General features: G+C 28.3%; 4 protein-coding genes across 9 annotated transcripts; 3 read left to right on the forward strand and 1 right to left on the reverse strand.

The window, feature by feature from the left end:
• The first annotated feature begins 6 nt into the window (after positions 1-6).
• On the forward strand, positions 7-4,308 carry LOC126844620 (delta(3,5)-Delta(2,4)-dienoyl-CoA isomerase, mitochondrial). Its single transcript, XM_050582930.1, has 8 exons — positions 7-309; positions 476-602; positions 960-1,048; positions 1,320-1,447; positions 1,866-1,992; positions 2,986-3,139; positions 3,263-3,389; positions 3,943-4,308. Exons 1-8 carry the CDS (start codon positions 261-263, stop codon positions 4,039-4,041), a joined length of 900 nt encoding a protein of 299 aa, XP_050438887.1. The 5' UTR covers positions 7-260; the 3' UTR covers positions 4,042-4,308.
• A 366-nt stretch (positions 4,309-4,674) lies between these two features.
• LOC126844402 (uncharacterized) lies at positions 4,675-7,789 on the forward strand. Of its 2 annotated transcripts, none has more exons than XM_050582576.1 (7): positions 4,675-4,940; positions 5,091-5,278; positions 5,361-6,093; positions 6,155-6,263; positions 6,333-6,457; positions 6,531-6,779; positions 6,838-7,789. In XM_050582576.1, exons 2-7 carry the CDS (start codon positions 5,117-5,119, stop codon positions 7,086-7,088), a joined length of 1,629 nt encoding a protein of 542 aa, XP_050438533.1. In that variant the 5' UTR covers positions 4,675-4,940; positions 5,091-5,116; the 3' UTR covers positions 7,089-7,789. The 2 variants fall into 2 exon arrangements, with proteins under 2 accessions (XP_050438533.1, XP_050438532.1); XM_050582575.1 differs by having other exon boundaries at positions 4,675-4,991; positions 6,838-7,788.
• A 1,756-nt stretch (positions 7,790-9,545) lies between these two features.
• Positions 9,546-11,277, forward strand: LOC126844494 (pulmonary surfactant-associated protein D-like). Of its 4 annotated transcripts, none has more exons than XM_050582740.1 (5): positions 9,546-9,690; positions 9,964-10,086; positions 10,480-10,722; positions 10,786-10,992; positions 11,045-11,277. In XM_050582740.1, the coding sequence occupies exons 2-5, from the start codon at positions 9,993-9,995 to the stop codon at positions 11,167-11,169; spliced, it is 669 nt and encodes a 222-aa protein (XP_050438697.1). In that variant the 5' UTR covers positions 9,546-9,690; positions 9,964-9,992; the 3' UTR covers positions 11,170-11,277. The 4 variants fall into 4 exon arrangements, with proteins under 4 accessions (XP_050438697.1, XP_050438698.1, XP_050438695.1 ...); XM_050582741.1 differs by lacking the exon at positions 9,546-9,690 and adding an exon at positions 9,728-9,767; XM_050582738.1 differs by lacking the exon at positions 9,546-9,690 and having other exon boundaries at positions 9,762-10,086.
• Positions 11,246-18,398, reverse strand: LOC126844493 (fatty acid CoA ligase Acsl3-like). 2 transcript variants are annotated; one of them, XM_050582737.1, is made up of 14 exons: positions 18,064-18,398; positions 17,795-17,921; positions 15,341-15,467; positions 14,870-15,085; positions 14,538-14,715; positions 14,205-14,459; positions 13,703-13,903; positions 13,477-13,613; positions 13,261-13,400; positions 13,025-13,197; positions 12,821-12,946; positions 12,019-12,156; positions 11,665-11,949; positions 11,246-11,594 (listed from the first exon to the last, which is right to left on the reverse strand). In XM_050582737.1, exons 3-14 carry the CDS (start codon positions 15,464-15,466, stop codon positions 11,443-11,445), a joined length of 2,127 nt encoding a protein of 708 aa, XP_050438694.1. In that variant the 5' UTR covers position 15,467; positions 17,795-17,921; positions 18,064-18,398; the 3' UTR covers positions 11,246-11,442. The 2 variants fall into 2 exon arrangements, with proteins under 2 accessions (XP_050438694.1, XP_050438693.1); XM_050582736.1 differs by having other exon boundaries at positions 17,795-18,398.
• Between the last annotated feature and the right edge of the window lie 1,084 nt (positions 18,399-19,482).

Consider the following 19,482-nt stretch of genomic DNA (forward strand, 5'->3'; position numbering starts at 1 on the left):
TATTTCATTATCACCATTCAATAGCGACAGAAAGTAGAAACCAGAAGGCAATAGTCATAGTTTTGTCTGCTGATCTGTGCAAACGGTTCTTTATTTTCATTCTTAACTTAGTTATTCGTTTCATTCAAAAACGATATTTGTAGCCAAAGCGATATTTTATATTCGTACATGATACACATGCCTAACTATTATTAATACACAAGTTGTGAATTATATGGTTTAACTGTATTATAATTTTTTAGCTTTATATTGTTCTTATTATGTTTTTTAGAATAACTAATTTACAAAAAGGATTTTTTTACCTTAGAAGTAAGTAAAATATTGATTCTCATTATTTTTTTTATCTCCATTTTAATTTATATGTTTTATGACAATATTACAACAAAATGTACCGCGATAAGATTTTAACATTTTATTATATATGATTATTAGTGAAAATCCATAACACTGTTGTTAATGTGGTTATCCTTTGTAGGTATATCAAAAGCTTATTCAATGTCTAGCTACCAAACTCTGAAAATTGAAAGTCATAAGGAATTTGTATTCAATGTACAATTAAATAGGCCTGGAAAGGCCAATGCTATGAATTCACAAATGTGGATGTAAGTAGTAGTTTATTTATATTTATTCAACCTATATTAACACGAACACACACCGCTTATCAATGTAAATCTTAGTAAGCTTCTTATCACTGTAACCATTACGGTTTAAAAAGTAGGTTAATAGGATTTAGAATAGAAAAAAAATATAGAAGAATGTTTTATTTTATAAAAAATATATTCAACACTAGTTTATTTTATTCAACATTTTAAATAGAAATAAGAACTGCGACTAAGAGTGTACATTTATTTGTCTTCTTTACTAGGTCATTTTGCATTAATCATACCAAATTCCACACAAGTCATATACATTGTTTTTTGAAGTATAAATACTAAACAGTTACAATTATGATGTTACAGTGAAATTGGAAAATGTTTTAATGAACTCAGTGAAAATCCTGATTGTCGCGTGATTGTTCTCACTGGGAATGGAAAATTTTTCACTTCAGGTAATTTAATTTGCATATTATGATACCTATGTAGTATATTTTATGTAACTATGTGTTCAATCCTTATTTCCTGAACACAAGTGTATCTGTTTTGTGTTGTCAAACTAAAAATTGATTAATTCATTTTATGACAAAATATTACATTTAAGTAATTGTGTCACAATTTTAATATATTATTTTTTTAATTGAACTGTATAAATTCTAAGGTAAGAAACAAAACAGTAATGTATTATTTTCTAAAATAATTTTTAATTAAAATTGTTGATAACAGGTATTGATTTGTATGATGTTATGAATCTTGGCCAAGAAGTGGCAAACCATGACGACATCGCAAGAAAGTCACAAGTCATTAGAAAATTTATTAAAACATATCAAGACTGTATCACTTCACTTGAAAAAGTAATAACATGTTTTAACTTCAGGTGTAGGTATTGATTTATCTTAGTTCATTTAGTCATCACATTGTATTTTTATAATGACTAAAAAAATTAGTCATAATTATATAAAAATTAAATTTCTAGTAGATGCACATATTGTAAATATGTTTTAATTACATCAGAATCAAATTATTAATATTAACTCAATTTTTACTTAATAAATTAATTTACAACAAATTAAGCCTATATTTTCTACCAAAAAATATATATTATGATAGTAAGTTTTTAACAGTAATTGTCAAAAGAAAAAAGTTTTGTGTGAATGAAATAATTGTAAACCTTAATTTTTTTTTCTTTTAAAGACTTTAAATTATAAAGTAATTAAAATCAGAAATATTTTTGGTTAAACAAGAAATTGAATAAATGTATTGTATTTTTAGTGTGTTAAACCTGTAATAGCCGCTATACACAATGGATGTATTGGAGGTGGTGTAGATTTAATTGCTGCATCAGATATAAGATATTGTACAAATGACGCATGGTTTCAAATCAAAGAAACAGAGATAGGTTTGTATTACACGAAAAATATTAAAATTAAATTTACATATTTTAAGGTAATACATAGGTGCAATTTGAGAGGGCTTGTGTGTGTTTAGCATCCCTACTTTTTAAACAAGCAACCTTAAATTGTTTACGTTTTTTATATTAAGAAGTTACATGGGATGGGGCATTATAATATGTATTTAAGTGTAAAGCCCCTTTGCTGTTTTGGTAATCAACAGGTCAAAGAAGAAGAGTGATTGATATAATAGGATAGGCAAATTGTGTACTGGCTCACTGTTGTGGCTGTTTATTGAATGAGACGTTATATTAAATTTTCTATTAAAAAAGAGCTTCTATCCCTGTGGTAAGAAACAGTTATTTAAATAAAGTTTTTTCAAATTAATATAATTTGTACTAGTTTATTTTTAGTGTCCAAAATTGTTTGACATTTATTATTTAGTTCTTTTTTAATGAGGTTTATAAGTGGTAAAAACATACACATCGACTGAAAACTATCCTGATCATGCAAAATATGTTAATATTAAAAGCTGTTGAAAGTAGACATTTTTTTTAGTTATATTATCCAGTAATATGTATTAATGTTTTAATACTATGAATTAATATTTTGATCGAAAATTGATTCATAAAATGTACCACTTTTTGAGGTTTCTAAAGACAATCTTGAAGGTGTAACACATATTCTTACTGTTAGATACAACTATTAAAAACAACTTCCCGTGGTCATTGGGATTCTTAAAGGTTGTTTCACTTGAGCAGTAAAAATAAAGCCAAAAATATGTTATTGCCTGTAGAAAAGTTGATGTTTACAGAAACAGGTTAATAAAAAGTCAATAATTTGGTAGGATGTGTTGTAACTTATTTGCAGTTTGCTGAAATTTCTAAGAACTAATGTAATTTTTAAAATCTAATATTTTCATTCTTGTAATAATAATTATTAAATCTTGTTTATATTCCATTGTTACATTATATTATAAAACATGTGATACTTTGAAACAGGAATGGCTGCAGATGTGGGTACACTTCAAAGAATGCCAAAAATCATTGGAAATATGAGTACATTTAACGAATTGGCTTTTACAGCTCGTAAATTTGATGCCCAAGAAGCTAAATCTATTGGTTTTGTTAGTACAGTGTATGAAACCAATGAAAGGTATAAATAAAATAAATCTTGAGTACAGTGATATTATATTGTTTACCATTAGTACTTACAATGTTAATGTTGTACCTATAGATATGTATGTATTGAATAAATATTTAAAATTAATTTTTTTAGCATGCTTGAAAACGTAATGAATATTGCTAATGATATAGCGAGTAAAAGTCCTGTTGGTATTCAAATGACCAAACGTAGCATAATATATTCACGTGATCATACAGTTCAAGAAGGATTAGATCATATTGTAAGTGTTCTGTTCTAATTTACCATGTTGACGAATACACATTTTTTTTTTTTAATGATAATTACTTTTAATACTTTAAAATAATAATAATGTATAGAAATGTATTATACTAAAGTGTAAAATTGAAGTATTTTGTATGTAGGTTAATCAGTGTACATAGTAGAATAGGTAATCAATAAAAATAAATGCTAGATATTGTAATAACTATAATTTCAATAATTATGTAATTCATAGTTTCATTCAAACTTTAAACTCTAAAATTTCGGGTTATCCAAATTGATTTTTGTTTTTTGTAGAATCTTTGCTTTAGAGTTTAATGTGTTTATTAGTTTCTTTTATTTTTAAATATTTAAAAAATTTTAAGATATTTATAGTTAGTTGTATTATCATATATTCAATGTATTTAGAAAAAAGTAACAAAGAAAAAATAAAGTATGGAAGTTATAGCATCTGTCGACTGACTCAATTAATTTTTACACAATGTTCTTTATATGCAATGGTTATTTTTTTCAAAATACAATTTATGAAATAAAATTTAATTTCTATGTTTTAGGCTGATTGGAATCAAATTTTACTTCAGAGTGAAGATTTTATTAAAGCAACTATGGCTGTTGCATCAAAAGACAAAAAACCAATTTTTTCAAAATTATAATTTTTTTTTATATTATTATGAATATTGTTTAATTAGAATTATTTCAAATATGTTATTACATTTCCTGTATTTTTGTTAGTATAAAATAAAAGTATTTAAATTAGATAACTTGAAATACGTTTTACAAAATAGTTTTTTGATATTTTAGCGTAAATATAAAAGTTTTTAAATGAAAACATAAATTGTTAAAATTATTATTATAATATGTAATCTTATTATTTTATTTTTGTTTTTTAATAAATAGACTGTGGTATTTATTTTTGTCAATGCACGCTGGTTTTTATTTTTTCATTCAACTATTCAACAATTTGCATAAATACATTGGTTTTGTTTTGATTATCATGGGACTTAACTTAATAGTGTAGGAGACAAGTTATTTAAAAAAAAAATCTTCAAATCTGAATTGCATTCAAAATTGCAACTACAGTCTAAACTCTAAAAGGAGTTTACAGATCGAAAGTTAGGTAAAAAAAGTAATGTTAAAAATATCTGATAAAAAGCTGGTCATTGCCCATTGGGAAAAAGTGTACATTGGAAAAATGGTCTTTGGGGCAACTTGAGCAATTTGGGAAAAGTGATGTTATCCCTAATTTTTGTGATAATATTATTTTATCTTATCAATAATAAAAAAGTAATAAATATTAATATTTTGTTTGTATTTTTACTATTTATTATTTAATATTTCGAATTATAGGTGCAATAGTCGCATGTGATATTCTTGAATATTGTTAGTTTACAGGCTATCTATAGTTTTTAGAAATATAATTCTTTTAGCTTAGGAATGGTCGATCATATTAATTCTGGTAATTGGGATCCGGGAAGGTTTTTATTTAACGAATAAATCATAACTAGTTGGCTAAACCATTCAAGATCACCAGAATGATGACTTTCTTTGACATGTAATCAATACTTATTTATAAAATTAAGTACAACAACTTAAATACATTTACGTATGTGTTTTGTTCTCTCTAATTATGCTCTAGTCTAGTATTTAAAAAATAATTGTATAATTAGAGATAAAATATTTTGTATATAAATGTTTTTTTTAGCTAGCATTGATTGTTTTGAAGACGTTATGATGGATGTTGACAATAAAGAGTCAATAACACTCTGCTTTGATAGTGGTGACAAAGTCATATCAGAGAAATCATTACTGGTTAAACATAGTTTGTATTTTGAAGCCATGTTTAGAGGTCAATTCTTAGAGTCCCGCATCAGTGGAGAAATCCAACTAAAGGTAAGAGAATTTATTTTGCCAGTAGTAGTTTTATCATTTATCTTGATATAGTATAAACAATAGTAATATTTAACTATTTCAGGATATTAATCATAAAGGCTTTGTGTGGATTCTTGACTATTTAAAAGTTAAATGTATTACTTTGGAATCCATATCTGAAATACTACTTCTATTAGAAACTACACAAATTCTCCAATTTACCGAGATAACCAAACAGTGTATCCAAATAGTCGAGAAGCAATTTCTTTTTTCAGCTTGTGCGATTCAAATATTTTCTGTAGCTTTTAAACTGGATCTACATGAACTATATGAAAAATCACGTATTTATATTTTGTACAATTTCAATGTGCTCACTATTCATAACAGAGATGAATTTTTCAAATTGACGGTAGAAGATTTATATCAACTGCTATGTGACAACAGTTTAAATGTTGAAAAAGAAATTCATGTATTCGATTTAGTAATTGAATGGTGTTCAAAAACTGGCAGAGAAGATATTGAAAATGAAATAGCTATAGCTTGTGTACACTTTAATACTATGGATGTGTCTCAGTTACAGTATTGTTTATCAAAAACAAATAATTTCAAATTGCAAAACAATATAGAACAATACTTGCATAACAAAATCAATGGTGATAATAATGATACAATAAAATCTATAAGACGCGTTCCTATTGCTCTTTGTGGAATAAAGAACGAAGACAGTGGTCATGCTTATATTTACTATTGGGATTGGAATCAAATGAAATTTATAAAATTCCTCCAATTAGATCCACTACCTCTTGACACGACTGGATATCATGTTGTTGTTAAAGGTAAATTTCAGTATTTAATTTAGTTTAACAAATGTTAATTCCGATTGTTTTTGTTTGACAGGCATGGATATTTTTGTACTAGCTGGAGAAATCGGTTATGGTAAAGGACAATGGAATGAAGCGGGTTGGAAGTACAACATGATAAATAAACAATGGAGCCAATTAGAGAAGTACTAATCTGTGGAAAAATATCTGCTCTATGAAAATGTATTTATAGAGGTCATGTATTAATTTTACAGTTTCACAACTACCAAAAGGCGTCACGGGGTTGGATATTTTTGTGGTAACGAATTGTATCTTTTTGGTGGCCTTACTAAACATCGGTTGCCAAACGAATTAATGGAAAGGTTCATTTTGAGCGAAGGTAAAAATTTATATGCACAATAAGCTTAATCTGCTAACCAAAACTGTTATTGTATACATTGTAAATATTGTAGACCAACGTGAACTGAAGCGTGTGCGAAGCTACTTGTGTAATTTTACGAAAAAAGTCGATCGCAAAATTTACACATGTTTAGAGTTCAAAGGTCAGTTAGTAATGATTACCAAAGAACGTAACCCTGTATGGTTTTACTTGTGTCATAACAAAATTGATCCATCGCTCTGTGACTGGGGGAGTCGTCCGTTACATTTAAATGCTATTATTATTTGTGCGACCAATTATTTTGATAGTATTTATTTACTAGGTACGTCTGAATCATTGTCTACAAATATCCATACTAAGTTGTTTTCCTCTTTTTTTAGCTTACAATGATCAGTTAAACATCACTTTATACTGTTATTGTCCTGTGGACGAGTCATGCGAGGACGTTGTAAATTTCAAAGCGGTATACGATCAAGACTCTACAATGTGTTCTTTCAACGGAAATAAAGCAATGGTATTCACAAATAATGTTCTCGAGTGTTACAATGTAGACAATAAAAAATATCGAGAATATCCTATACATTTAGATTTATTTCATTCAAATTATTTTTTCAATATTCCAATTTACTGATATTATTATTCTAGAATTAATAAAATATATTGAGACTGTTGCTTATATTATTTGTGTAGCGCATTTAATAATGTTAATATAACGCTTTTTGTACCTATAATTATTATAAACTAGTGATTAATTTTAGTTAAAAAAATATGTACACCAAAACATAGAAATATAGTATTTTTCTATAGCTATTTGTAATAAAATATATTTTTATTGAAAGTATTTACTATTTGCTATAATATTAATAGATAAGCTCTTTGAAAAACATATTCCTTAAGGAATTGTTTTTCTGTGCCTTGTGACATAGAATTATAGAACTTCAGTAAGTTAGGATGGGTAGTATTTGAGCTAATTTATAATAGTTAAAGTATGACCAGCATCAACGAACGCGTTTTGCTAAAATGTACAGGTTTTCCTTTATACAAAAACTTGTTATTTAAAACATTCAAATTTTATGTTGTAGTATAAATAGTATAAAAAATTTAAATCATTTAGATTTTAGACAAACATTACAATTTTGAACGATTTAAATAGTTTTTTTTTGTTTAAGCATAAGTTGTAAACTTTGTCCAGAACGCGCTCCGAACGCTTGATTATAACTACAATTTGTATTTTTCTAAATGTTCTTACATAGAATCATAAAAATTAGTGGCATGTATTGGATATCGGAGATATCGTATTCTCCGTTGTTTTATATTTTATATGTAAAAAGTTATTAAATATTTCTCTCACAACATGTAAGGCTATAATTAAGTATCCAATCAAAGTTCTGATGTTTTGACTTCTGGATATAAATGGTATTATTAATTATATTGTAACAAATTATATTGTCTTTAATTTTATTGAAACAAAAGAAATTGTTTTTTTTCTCAAATTGTACAATAATATTAGTAGGTTAGGTACTAGGTACCTAGTGAACTACCACGTGGAAGTGTGATTAGACATGAGACGTCTGCATTTTTATTTGTGGATATTATTTTTATTTATTGTTAAATTCATGACTGCAAGGTTTACATTTTGTAATCCGTCGTCCTTCTAACAAAATGCACGGATTGCAATGTCAATTTTCGAATTTTAACCCGGACGCTCTCTACAAGTTTCTAAATACAGTAAAAATGAGGTTCAAAATAAATCGATAAATTTTAATTTTAACCCGCGCCCCACCAAGGGTGAAGTTTAAATGAAGAGTACCCGGTACAGGGGGGGGAAACCCAGCAGTTACTTTTTAAAAATATGGCAATTTTGTTGTTATAAAATTAGTTTTTATACAAACCGATTCTGTACTTTATTTTTAACCACGATTATAAACAAGAATTTAACATTTTTCTAAAAGTTTCAAGTATTTTTTAAACATTATTTAAACAAACTTTTTTTAGATTAGAAAAAAGTGACTGCTGGTTTTTCCCGGTACCCTTCAAATGTGATTTAACATAGGTTTTCGACTCTTTTGCACAAATTTTGCTCTTTTGCTGAAACTCTGATGTGTTATTGTATTTATAACTTATAGTCTGCTGAACACATACACCCAATAAATCACACCTATTAAATCGCTACCCAAGTATGAAAATTTAACGGAAAATAGCCATTAGGTGTTTTTCGGTAAGTCGTATATAGTATATAAAGACTTAAATCATATTTGCTGTACTCTACCAAATCAAAATTGATTGCACTGGAATAATTGGTTGGGCGATTGCCAATTAATCGAAGATGACGTTTTTGATTGACGCCGTCAGTGGATATTTATTATTTATTCTTGCTTATATGCACGCGATTGCCATCCATCTGTGTAACACGTGCGGTGCCCAAGTTTCAATATTGATTTAGTTCGTTAACGGTGACGGTATACCTAAGAAACTGAATTAAAAATGTCGCGGAACGGCGCCATGTTTTCTTCGATGACAACCACAGTCGTTATGCTGCTGACCTCGACGAATTCAGCTGATCTTGATTTATCCAGGTGTTTGCCCGCATCCCGACAGCATACACCCGAATATCACCTAACTAAACCTTGCGCGACGTCCACAATGCGAACTGTGGTCATGTCCAACGAGACTGAAGTGGAAGATTGCACTAGACTGGCCCGGACGAGGAATGCGTTTGCTTTTGCATTCGCTAACTATACCGAAGGCGAGTTTAGCACTTGCCCCAGATGCTTTACGTACCTAACTAAAAAGTGGGCCGGGCAACCTGGATTTACAAGTTTTTTTTTTTTTAATTAAAATTATTATGTAAGAATTATCTACAATTCAATTTTTTTTTTTTATTATTAATTTCATAATTTTTTTAATTAACTATAATGATTATAAATATTACAACAGCGTATAGGTATTATTTAATAAATACTGTCATATAATTACAATTTACATATATTAACATACATAGTGTTTATAATCAATGCTAAAGTAAACTAAATAATTTGGTAAAAATATGTTCTTTTTTTAAACCAAATATTATTATAAATGAAGTTGACACTACACGAGAATTACTCGCTAGACATTTTTTTGACTAGAAAAATAATTATATTTTAAAAGGCGGTAATTTGTTCAGTGCTTACAGTGGCACAATGGTTAAATCCGTAGCTGGGTACCTGCGCTCGGCTCACTGGATGGTGTAGGTATGTGTTAGTACAATATACTTATACCTACGAACTAGTAAATGGTGACAACTTTGAATAATTCTTGTTACATTTCGGTAATACAACGGTGTTATAAAACTACATAATAAATTTAATTCACACTCGCCATCACGACTATTTTAGTGTACATAAAATATTATACGAGTTGTGAAAATAAATTTATCCGACTCGCAATCATCTTAAATAAAAAATTACCGCAAAACCATAAATAGACTACCTACTTGATAGTAATAATGAATGTTATCGTTTTAGAAGAAAACGTCACGACCGGGTCAAAGTGTATGGTCTACGAATGTCCGGAGTACCACGGATTTCTGAATTCCAAGCAAAATCCATCACTATACAATTACTACAGCATGTACTCGAAGCCACTGCGTAAGTTATACGTTTTAACATTGAGATTTACTAGCACACGCGCACAGTGGTCCAAACAAATAAAAATGGGCATTTTTGGATATAATATTTAATTTAGTACTTCTCTAACAGTTTCAAAAGAAATGTTGAGTTTTGACCATTTTTTTACTTACTTAAGAATCTTAAAATTATTATTGAAAGTGTATACCCATACATAATATATAAATGACAATGACCAAGTATGATTAAACATTTTTTTCGTGCACCTATTTTATAATAGTTCTAATTTTTACTAACATTACATAGTCTAGATTTAATGTTGACTTTCCTTGTACAAAATTTGTGCAGCAAATTTTATTTAATCTTTAAATTTTTACTCCGTTTCACACTATTGCATTTGGATTTCAACAACAGCCAACGAGAACTACACTTGTGTTCCTGGCATTGGGATTTTTGACGTAGTGTCAGACCGTATGAATTTTTCTAACGCGATGGAAGCGTGCGAAGAGGTTGGGGGTCACTTGGCTAATATTGTATCGGAAACACGTACTTCCATGTTGTCCGCTTTAGTATCGTCTACTCTTACTAACTTTACCATCAGGAATCGTAGAGCATATGTAGGTCTGTTTTTCGATGAAGACTTTGTTACTATTATGGGTGAGCAATAAAGCCATTAAATTTTGAAAAACTATTCATACACACTTGGAACTGTGTATCCAGGAGAGCTACTGGCTTGCTTGCCGTACAGAGCGTGGGCACCGGGACATCCCAAGGCGAGGAAAATAGAAAAAGACTGTGTGGTCATTACGAGCAACAGGTATTGGGAGACAGAAAATTGTTCAAAAAAATTGCCATACGTATGTGAACTCATAGCTGACGGTCCGATGACTGCAGTCGAGCGATACTGTGCGGCGATAAGAAATCCCAGTAAGTAGTAATATTAAAATATATTGTACACACGACAAAAACAATCGAATAGATGACTCTTGTATTTCAGAACGCAGAAAAAATTGCATAATACGCAATCAAAAACATTTTGAACAAATCAAACAAAAAGAACAACAATGTAATGTTAATGCAAACAACAACTCAAATGATTTGTAAACCATAAAAGAGTGGTAACGGCAAGATTAATAAAAAATAATAACAGTTGAGAGTTAACTTTTAAACACAAATACAATTGTAGTTCAACACAGTTTTTAATAAATTAAATTACACCTTAAAGAATTTAGTAACAATATTTTATTAATATTTACCTATCTAATGAGCCATTACTAAACACAAAAAAAAAGTTGCATTTATATAATAAATAATACACTAATAGAAGTAGAAAAAAAATGTTTACTTGGGTTCTTGTAACGCCAAGTAAATATATTATTATTGGTACAAACTATCAATGTCAGCTTGGTACTTTACATATATCTCTCTTCGTTTCAATTTGAAAGCTGCCGTTACCAGACCATTATCTGGGGTCCATATCTCAGTGCATATTTTTATAGCTGTAGGTATTTCAAACCTTTCCAGTTTATCTAAATTAATGCAAATTACAGATTATGAATAGCACATTATTTTATAATAAGTTTTTTCTTAACAAATTACTTTTTTTCCCATAAGCTGTCAGTTCGTCTAATAGAGCTTTTACTAGCCTTGGGTTTGCATACAGTTCTTCAGGATTGATATTTTTAGCATCTTCAATACCTAGTTTTGTAGCCACATCTAATAAATGTGAGCTATTGGGCACAACTATCGCAATTGTGTAAGTCTTAAAATGATTTCCATAAATGCATATATTATCTACAATTGGACAAGTTTTGAGCTGAGATTCAACTTTACCCAAAGACACGTATTCACCACCTTGTAGTTTGACTAAATCTTTTTTACGATCTAAAACCAAACAATTAAGATTAATTAATATTCGATTCTTGGTGCAAATATAATTTTTGAAAAATATACCTATAATTTTTATGGCTCCATCAAATTCTAGTTCTCCAATATCACCAGTTTTGAACCACCATTTACCATCTTTTTCGAAAAACTCTTCTTTCGTTTTTTGAGGATTTTTGTAGTATCCAGGTGATACATTTTCACCTCCTAAAACAAAGTATAATGAAAAATCACATTAAAAAAAATACTTTAATACCAAACTGTATAGATATAAATAATTGCAAAAAAACAAAAAATATGTTTAAACCGTGTTATTTGATATTTTAAGTTTCTTCGATAAAAAACCAGACTACAGATTATTAAAAATATGGAAACATTTAAATTTTATTAACTTTTTATAATAAAAAATGTTGTCTAAAATGAGAATTAAGTCTTAAGATTTTGACTGATCAATAATAAAGTTAAATACATTTTTCAAATTAACTAACTTAAAAAACTATAATGAAAACTAAAAACAAAATTTTTTCTGAAATTCTTTTTTGCATAAAGTTTTTATCGACTAAACAAAAAAAATTGATTACAGATTTTTGAAAAAATGTAATGTTATAGATCTATCTTTATATAATTTCCAGTTAAGTTAAAAAACTACTGTAAAAAAAGGAAATTTGTGTAGTTTTTTAAAGAGAAAGGGTAAATTATTTATTATTTTTGGCCATATAAAGTATCTTTAACTCCTTATGTCCTTTTAGTATGACCAAAAACAAAAGTAATATAGTCATTGTAAAACTATTAACTTTTCCGTTCCGCATCAAAGCTAAAATACAAAGTTATTCACATATTATTATAGTATATAATATGATATGACATTTACCAATTATCATTTCGCCTCTGGGATAAGGTTTATCAGTGACCGTGTAACCACCTTCGTCCCAACTAGTTAAAATAAAATCATTGACCGTTAATGGGGCACCTGCACGACCCGTAGACATATCTTCTCCTACAAAATTAATTTGATAAAATTACTAAAATTTGAAAGACTTTTTTAAAATTGAAATTAAATTTTATAACCACTTACGGCTCATTGCACATCCACACGAGCTAGTTTCTGTTAATCCATAACCTTGTTGAACCGTTTCACAAAGGCATACTTTGATGAGAGTGTGGGTTTCAGGTGAAAGAGGAGCACCACCACACAAAATATATCGCAATCGGCCACCCATTAAAGCACTGGTTTTCTTAAATACTAACCTGTAAAAGTCAAATAACCCTATTTATTGATATATTAGTTTTAGAAAAATGTAGTTTTCATACATATTCATCAGTGGAGTTTGAAAACCACGTTCCATCCATTTCATCTTATATTCAAAAGCAAATTTGAAAAGAGTTTTTTGGAATGTTGAACCGCCAGATATCTTTTCATTTATGCCTTTGTAGACACGATCTAAAATAAGCTAAAAATAATTAAATAAATTACTAATAGCACAACAATTCATCCACATTGTAGGGAATATTATTAAATATACATACGGGTACAGCTGTCATAATTGTTGGCTTCAATATACGAGCATCACCTTTTGTGCCACGTTTTATTTTGCTTGAAGTATCAATCATTGTGAGAGGAGTCGAGTAACCGATTCGAACACCAAAGAATAAACAAGAAAGTTCTAAAAACAAAAAAAAGTGACCAAACGTCATTAAAAACAATTTTTATTCAATAAAGTAGTTATTAATATTAGTTGTATTTTATATTTACCTCCGAGTAATTCGAAAACATGTGCAAGTGGTAAGTAGCCCATGAAAATGTCATTCTGATAATTTATGTCAATAGCATCATTGAACGCTTTAAGTGTGGCAATAAGATTTGTATGTGAAAGATTTACACCCTTTGGGGCTCCTGTTGATCCACTAGTGTACATTATAATTGCAATATCACTTGTTACTGGTAAATGATTTTCTAAAAAAAAAATAATTACTCAAAATAGGTTTATATATCATTACATTTTCCCTTTAAAGCTTAGGCCATTAGCATGACGACTTTTGGTGTGAAACTGTAGTTATCGATCAGTCATTTTGTTTGGCTTTAATAATATTATTTAATAATCAACAGTTAAGGTAAATTTAATATTTTTTTTTTTGTAAAATAATAATTGGACAAAATTAATTTTTTGGTGACAAAAAAAACAAAAACAAGTAAGATCATTAGAGAAATAAAATTAATTTGTCACCTGGAATATCAATAGATTTTTTTTACCAACCAGTAACTGTGAATTCAGCTCCTCTTTGTAATATAGATTTAAATGAAATTATTTCTACGGAATCACTGTAGCCACTAGTATCAGTTGAAGCCAACTGATCTTCCATGTAGATTAATGTTTTTACTCGGGGAGTGAGCTGTAAGATGTTTTTGAATTTTGGTAACAAATTATGTGACGTAACTACAACAGTCACTTCTGTTTCATTTATACCATGGGCAACAGCATCATCGCCAAGAGTGGCATACAAAGTTACAACTGTAAACAAAAATATTGAAAAAACATGATTTTGAAATTTATTTCATTAAATTGTTCCATTTAATATTTAAATTTTACCGGGAAAATTTTGTTTAAAACATCCTTGAACGGCTATCATCCATTCTGCTCTGGTTTCAGCAAATATTGCTATATTGCATTTATGTTGTTGTCCAAGTGAAATCAAAGCATTTCCAAAATAATCCGACGCTATGTCTACTTCTTTGAATGTCATCCATTGGTAGTCTCCCATGACATACTAGATTTTAAATATTTTCAACATAAAATTTGTATAAATTCAAATGTTTCTAAATCAATATTCATAAATGACATATAACTACAATTTTTAAAGATTTTCAAATATATTTAATATAATACTTAACAAAGATAGAGATGGTATGACAAATACTAACTTTTTTAAATATTCTTCCATTTTTTTGAACTTCATCTTCTTCAGCTAAAATTTGTCTGGTTCCCAAACACTTGGAATCAGGATAATGAGCAACAGCGTTTTGGAATACTTTATATAATGTGTCTATTTGTTCCTTAACTATCTTCAGGTGACCAGGAGAGGGGTCACTAACAGTTTGAATAAGAATTGAGCTATCATCTATTTTTGTAACTTTTGACTGAAATGATATTCATTACGAATTATTTCAAATGAAAATAAAAACACAAATAACTATTTAAGTACTATTAAATAAGTATTGTAAAATATAATTTAGTAATCTTGGTGCCTCGTTTCAGTCTCGTATAACGTCTTGCGCAAGGCAAGAGTGTAGAGCTAGCATTAGATTTTATGACATATCACAATGTACTTAATAATGCATTAGCATGATAAATAAATGAATATGTCTTACAATAAAACTATATGAATAACTTACTTTTATTGCATCTGATTTGTTCTTTTTTCTCCATGGTTGTTGTACTACTAAATATACTGGATATGTTATGACATCATAAATAAATGATAACGTTTTAAAAGCTGATAATATTGCTGCATTTTCCATACTGAAAAAAATAAATACTTAATTATTTTGTTTCATTATTTTTTTTTTCGGTAACACCTCATTGGTGTAATGGTTCAGTAAAAAATACACAGGTAAACAAATTGATTTAGGAAGTAGAAATATGACATTACTTTAGAAAATACTGAGAAGATAATAAATAAGTCAATAAATGAAATAAAAATGAAATTAGTATTAACTATTAAGTAAATAGTCATTAAAAAATTGTAAGTTGTGATAAAATTGGTTACAAACAGTAAATAAATTTAACACATAGGTGTGTAAATATGTAAATTAAAATGTATAAATTATGATAGATTATTAAGAAAAGCAATCATTAATATGAAAAATAATTCTACAAAATACAGTTTATACTCAAGTATAAAATATAATTATTTTGTATGAGGGATAGTATATTATGTTTTTCTTAAATTTAACCTTACTAGAAATACAGAAATTATTTTATACATTTATTTTTATAATATTATAGCATAGTGAACTACTATGCACCTAGCCGGGAATTACTATAACCTATGGTCTAATAAAATGAACCTTGACAAACCAACTAATTTATAAATTATAATGTTTGAATAGGTAATCTAAAGCAAGGTCAATTAAAATGCATGTGTCCATAATATTCCCATATGTAATGCTTATTTAATATTATGTTTATTTAAGTGTTAAATTATATCTACCTACCTATTCAGGGTTATATAATAAATATAATGAAAATTATACAAATTTAATTAAATACCAGATTGTGGCGTTAAATTCAAAAGGGAAATACAATTAGATTAAGGCCAGGAGTATGTAGTCAAAATAATAGAGATGTGTGTGGGAGGTTAGATGGTGAGAAAATATTATGAGTGATGATTGAAGATTAATTGAATAATTGATACTAAATAGTCGTGCTAAGTGGTGAAAAATAAAATAAACATCACATTGATTTATAAGTAATATAACCAACTCTAGATAAAATATTGGAGTATGAATAAATATCTATACATTGCACACTTAAATCAAAACTTACAAAACAGTTTTCTTTAGTTAAATGTTTTTTTGGATTCTACAAACGAAGCTGCATAAACCAAAAAAAAAAAACAGATTTATGAATAACTTCAGTATTCTCTTATGGATGGTAATTAAGGAATTTTTTGTTCCTATCACATAACAAAACATGTCAAAACGTTTTTCGATATTCTTGAAAAAATACTCTTTGAATATGTATAATTTATATAATTTTAATATAATACTTTATTATAATATTAACATAATATGTTAATTTTTAATATAAAGTTTTGTCTATGTATGCAATATATTAATTTGTCAGTGGGTGGTCATGGACAGTACCAGTCAAGTTCAATTTAAGCAAAAATATAATTTTATCTCTTTTGAATTCAGAAAAAAAAAGCCTGATCTATAAAATAGTTAACCCCTTGTTTTGTAAAAATTGGTTTTGACTGCACACTAGAGAATTTGTACCAGCCTTAATAAACTATATCAAAACATTATTTTTGTCTTTATTATATATTTGTTAAAAATTTATTTTATTTTTAATTAATCACATTAAGGATACAATAACGATAAAATTAAAATCTGCTTTTGTTATTTAACATATCTGATAAACTATGTTTATAGATTTTCTCCCATATTCTTCACAACTAACATTTTGTTTTGTAATTAGTATTTATCAAAATATATAAATATATATATTTATACCAAGGCTGATAAGTATTACCTTCAATAACATAAAGAAAAAAAGCAAAATCAATACTTTCAACTCACTAATTCAATTAGGAATCCCAACAAATTCTTACAACTATTGTAACTAAATTAAAATAGGGCAAGTTATCTTTATCTCAATTCTGACAAAAATTTGTGGTAAGAATAGGTCATTTTGCTTTTTGGCAATGTGTTGTTGGATATATTTGGCTACTTGCCATTACTGCATTATTATATAACATGAACCTTACGTCATTTTTACATACTACTAATGTGCTAAGCACGTGGAAAAGCAATTATTAATAATTTATCAAGACAAACAGAAACACTAATTTTAAATTTAGTGTGCGATTGTTGAACGTCAACAGAAATTTGTTATTGTGAAATTAAAATTATCCGATTCATGAAATATTTATTTGTTTCTTACAACATTATATACCTTATTTTTGTAAAATAAATAGTTTTTTACAATACAATTATCAGCTATCTATCAAATGACAATGTTATTATTATAATTATTATAGAATACAAAATATAGGTATAACAGGTATTAAAAAGATATGCACATAAAATGTACGGTCAGAGTTGTACAAATAGGTAGGTACTCACTTAATATTTTGTAATGCAAACAAATCGTTGATGAAGGCGGAGTTTGAAGATTAGGTTTTAGTCGTAAGAAGTATTCTAGCTGATGTGTAGTAACGGCAGACAGTCTGGCTAAGATGGTATTTTCATCCTAGTTTTCAGTATGTATATGAGCGTTTACGTTACCAGTACAATATTATATTATGTAAATTTATATTAAAAAACAGTAACAACGATTTAATCGAAAAGGAATATTTATTTTAATTTAAACAAGCAGAACTAGAAAAGATTACCTATGCATTTGTATACTTTAGAAATCGCGTTAGGCGACACGTTTAATAGGTAAATTATTCTACTGTAATATCTATTATTATGAATAAAAATACTAAATAGGTAAAATATCACAATCGTGACCACTGAGAACAACCGACCGGCAGCACCGTCAGCAAATATTGTAGAAGTATAATTAATTTTGTTTTATTAAAAAAGCACGTATGAAAAATACCGCTGTGCCACCACCGCCGCTCATACCACAACACAAGCACATACACACAACAAACACACACAATTCAACGGTTATATCATAGACAAGTATTATAATACTAGATAACAATATAGTAATATAATAATAATAATAATAATAACAATGCTGTTATCTTTGTTTTGCGTTGGTTTCTGTCTTTCTCGGACGCTAGCGCTACTGGCACCGGAGCGCAGTGCGTGGCGGTAAACACAACGTGACCTCAAACCGGTGGGCGGGGCAAATGGAAAAATCGTCGTTTCCGTTTACAGTTTACACTATACTTTTTACGGTTTTTTTATCATCTTAATTCTTCCATAATACGAATCACCTAGTTAAATAATAAGTCCTAGAAATTTACAATACTAACAATAGTAATCGACAACAGCTCTCTGATGTGATACAGGCGTGCTACAACCGTTTATCGTAGTGCACTACGGTCCACGATGATAATAATGACAGATTTATGTACCCACATCCAACTTAATACCTGTACAATACTATAGTGTCGTGTTGACGACGACCGTAAATGTATGATCAAGAATAGATGGTAAATTGTTAAGCATATTATATTATCCTCGAATCAATAAATAAAAATGTAACATCATATTTTTGGTGAGTAGCGTATCTAGGATTTTTCCACGGGGGGGGGGGGGTATACAGATTTTAACAGCCAGTCCCTTTTGGGCCCCGGGAGGGATATAACCCCCATACCCCCCCCCCGTAAATACGCCACTGTTTTTGGTATATTACATTATTATTATTTATTACTTTTGGTCAACTATTTACTACCAGAGTACAATATTCTAAAGGGCTGCTAAGCGTAATATGCGATGTTTACTCAATATGTAGAATGAAATATAAATTATCAAAAATGTTAAATCTTAAGTAACAGAATTACAGAACATGGTTTTTATTTTTAGGACGAGCTATTGTTAAAGGCTTACGGGCATACGGCTTATTAAGCTTACAAATTAATTATTTGTGTATATTACATTCATCGTCGACATCTTTATTATTAATACTTTTATTATTGCCAAAACATTTTTCGTACATATGTAAAATATAAAATAAAAGTAATACCCTTGTATTGAAAAGTATGCTGTGTCATACGCATACCATCTTTCCTAGGAATCAACAATTTCTAGGCAGCCCGCTTGATTTGTTTTTTTTTTTTTGTTAAAAATAAAGT

This window comes from Adelges cooleyi, unplaced genomic scaffold, assembly GCF_023614345.1.
Source record: "Adelges cooleyi isolate 19-005CV unplaced genomic scaffold, UGA_ACOO_1.1 ACOO_flye_CR_arks_rails_tigmint_CR_PRNA_651, whole genome shotgun sequence".
Lineage (NCBI taxonomy): Eukaryota > Metazoa > Arthropoda > Insecta > Hemiptera > Adelgidae > Adelges > Adelges cooleyi.

What these genes read in the sequence shown, in the direction of transcription:
- LOC126844620 (XM_050582930.1), top strand. Translation starts at nt 261, where the DNA reads ATGTTTTTTAGAATAACTAATTTACAAAAAGGATTTTTTTACCTTAGA. An exon ending in GTATCACTTCACTTGAAAAA is followed by an intron (nt 1,448 to 1,865) that starts GTAATAACATGT and finishes TTGTATTTTTAG; the next exon opens with TGTGTTAAACCTGTAATAGC. An exon ending in AATCAAAGAAACAGAGATAG is followed by an intron (nt 1,993 to 2,985) that starts GTTTGTATTACA and finishes ACTTTGAAACAG; the next exon opens with GAATGGCTGCAGATGTGGGT.
- LOC126844402 (XM_050582576.1), top strand. Translation starts at nt 5,117, where the DNA reads ATGATGGATGTTGACAATAAAGAGTCAATAACACTCTGCTTTGATAGT. An exon ending in GTGGAGAAATCCAACTAAAG is followed by an intron (nt 5,279 to 5,360) that starts GTAAGAGAATTT and finishes TAACTATTTCAG; the next exon opens with GATATTAATCATAAAGGCTT. An exon ending in CAATGGAGCCAATTAGAGAA is followed by an intron (nt 6,264 to 6,332) that starts GTACTAATCTGT and finishes TTAATTTTACAG; the next exon opens with TTTCACAACTACCAAAAGGC.
- LOC126844494 (XM_050582738.1), top strand. Translation starts at nt 9,945, where the DNA reads ATGAATGTTATCGTTTTAGAAGAAAACGTCACGACCGGGTCAAAGTGT. An exon ending in CATGTACTCGAAGCCACTGC is followed by an intron (nt 10,087 to 10,479) that starts GTAAGTTATACG and finishes TTTCAACAACAG; the next exon opens with CCAACGAGAACTACACTTGT. An exon ending in TGCGGCGATAAGAAATCCCA is followed by an intron (nt 10,993 to 11,044) that starts GTAAGTAGTAAT and finishes ACAATCGAATAG; the next exon opens with ATGACTCTTGTATTTCAGAA.
- LOC126844493 (XM_050582737.1), bottom strand. Translation starts at nt 15,466, where the DNA reads ATGGAAAATGCAGCAATATTATCAGCTTTTAAAACGTTATCATTTATT. An exon ending in ACAAATCAGATGCAATAAAA is followed by an intron (nt 15,086 to 15,340) that starts GTAAGTTATTCA and finishes ATATCATTTCAG; the next exon opens with TCAAAAGTTACAAAAATAGA. An exon ending in CAATTATGACAGCTGTACCC is followed by an intron (nt 13,401 to 13,476) that starts GTATGTATATTT and finishes AATTATTTTTAG; the next exon opens with CTTATTTTAGATCGTGTCTA.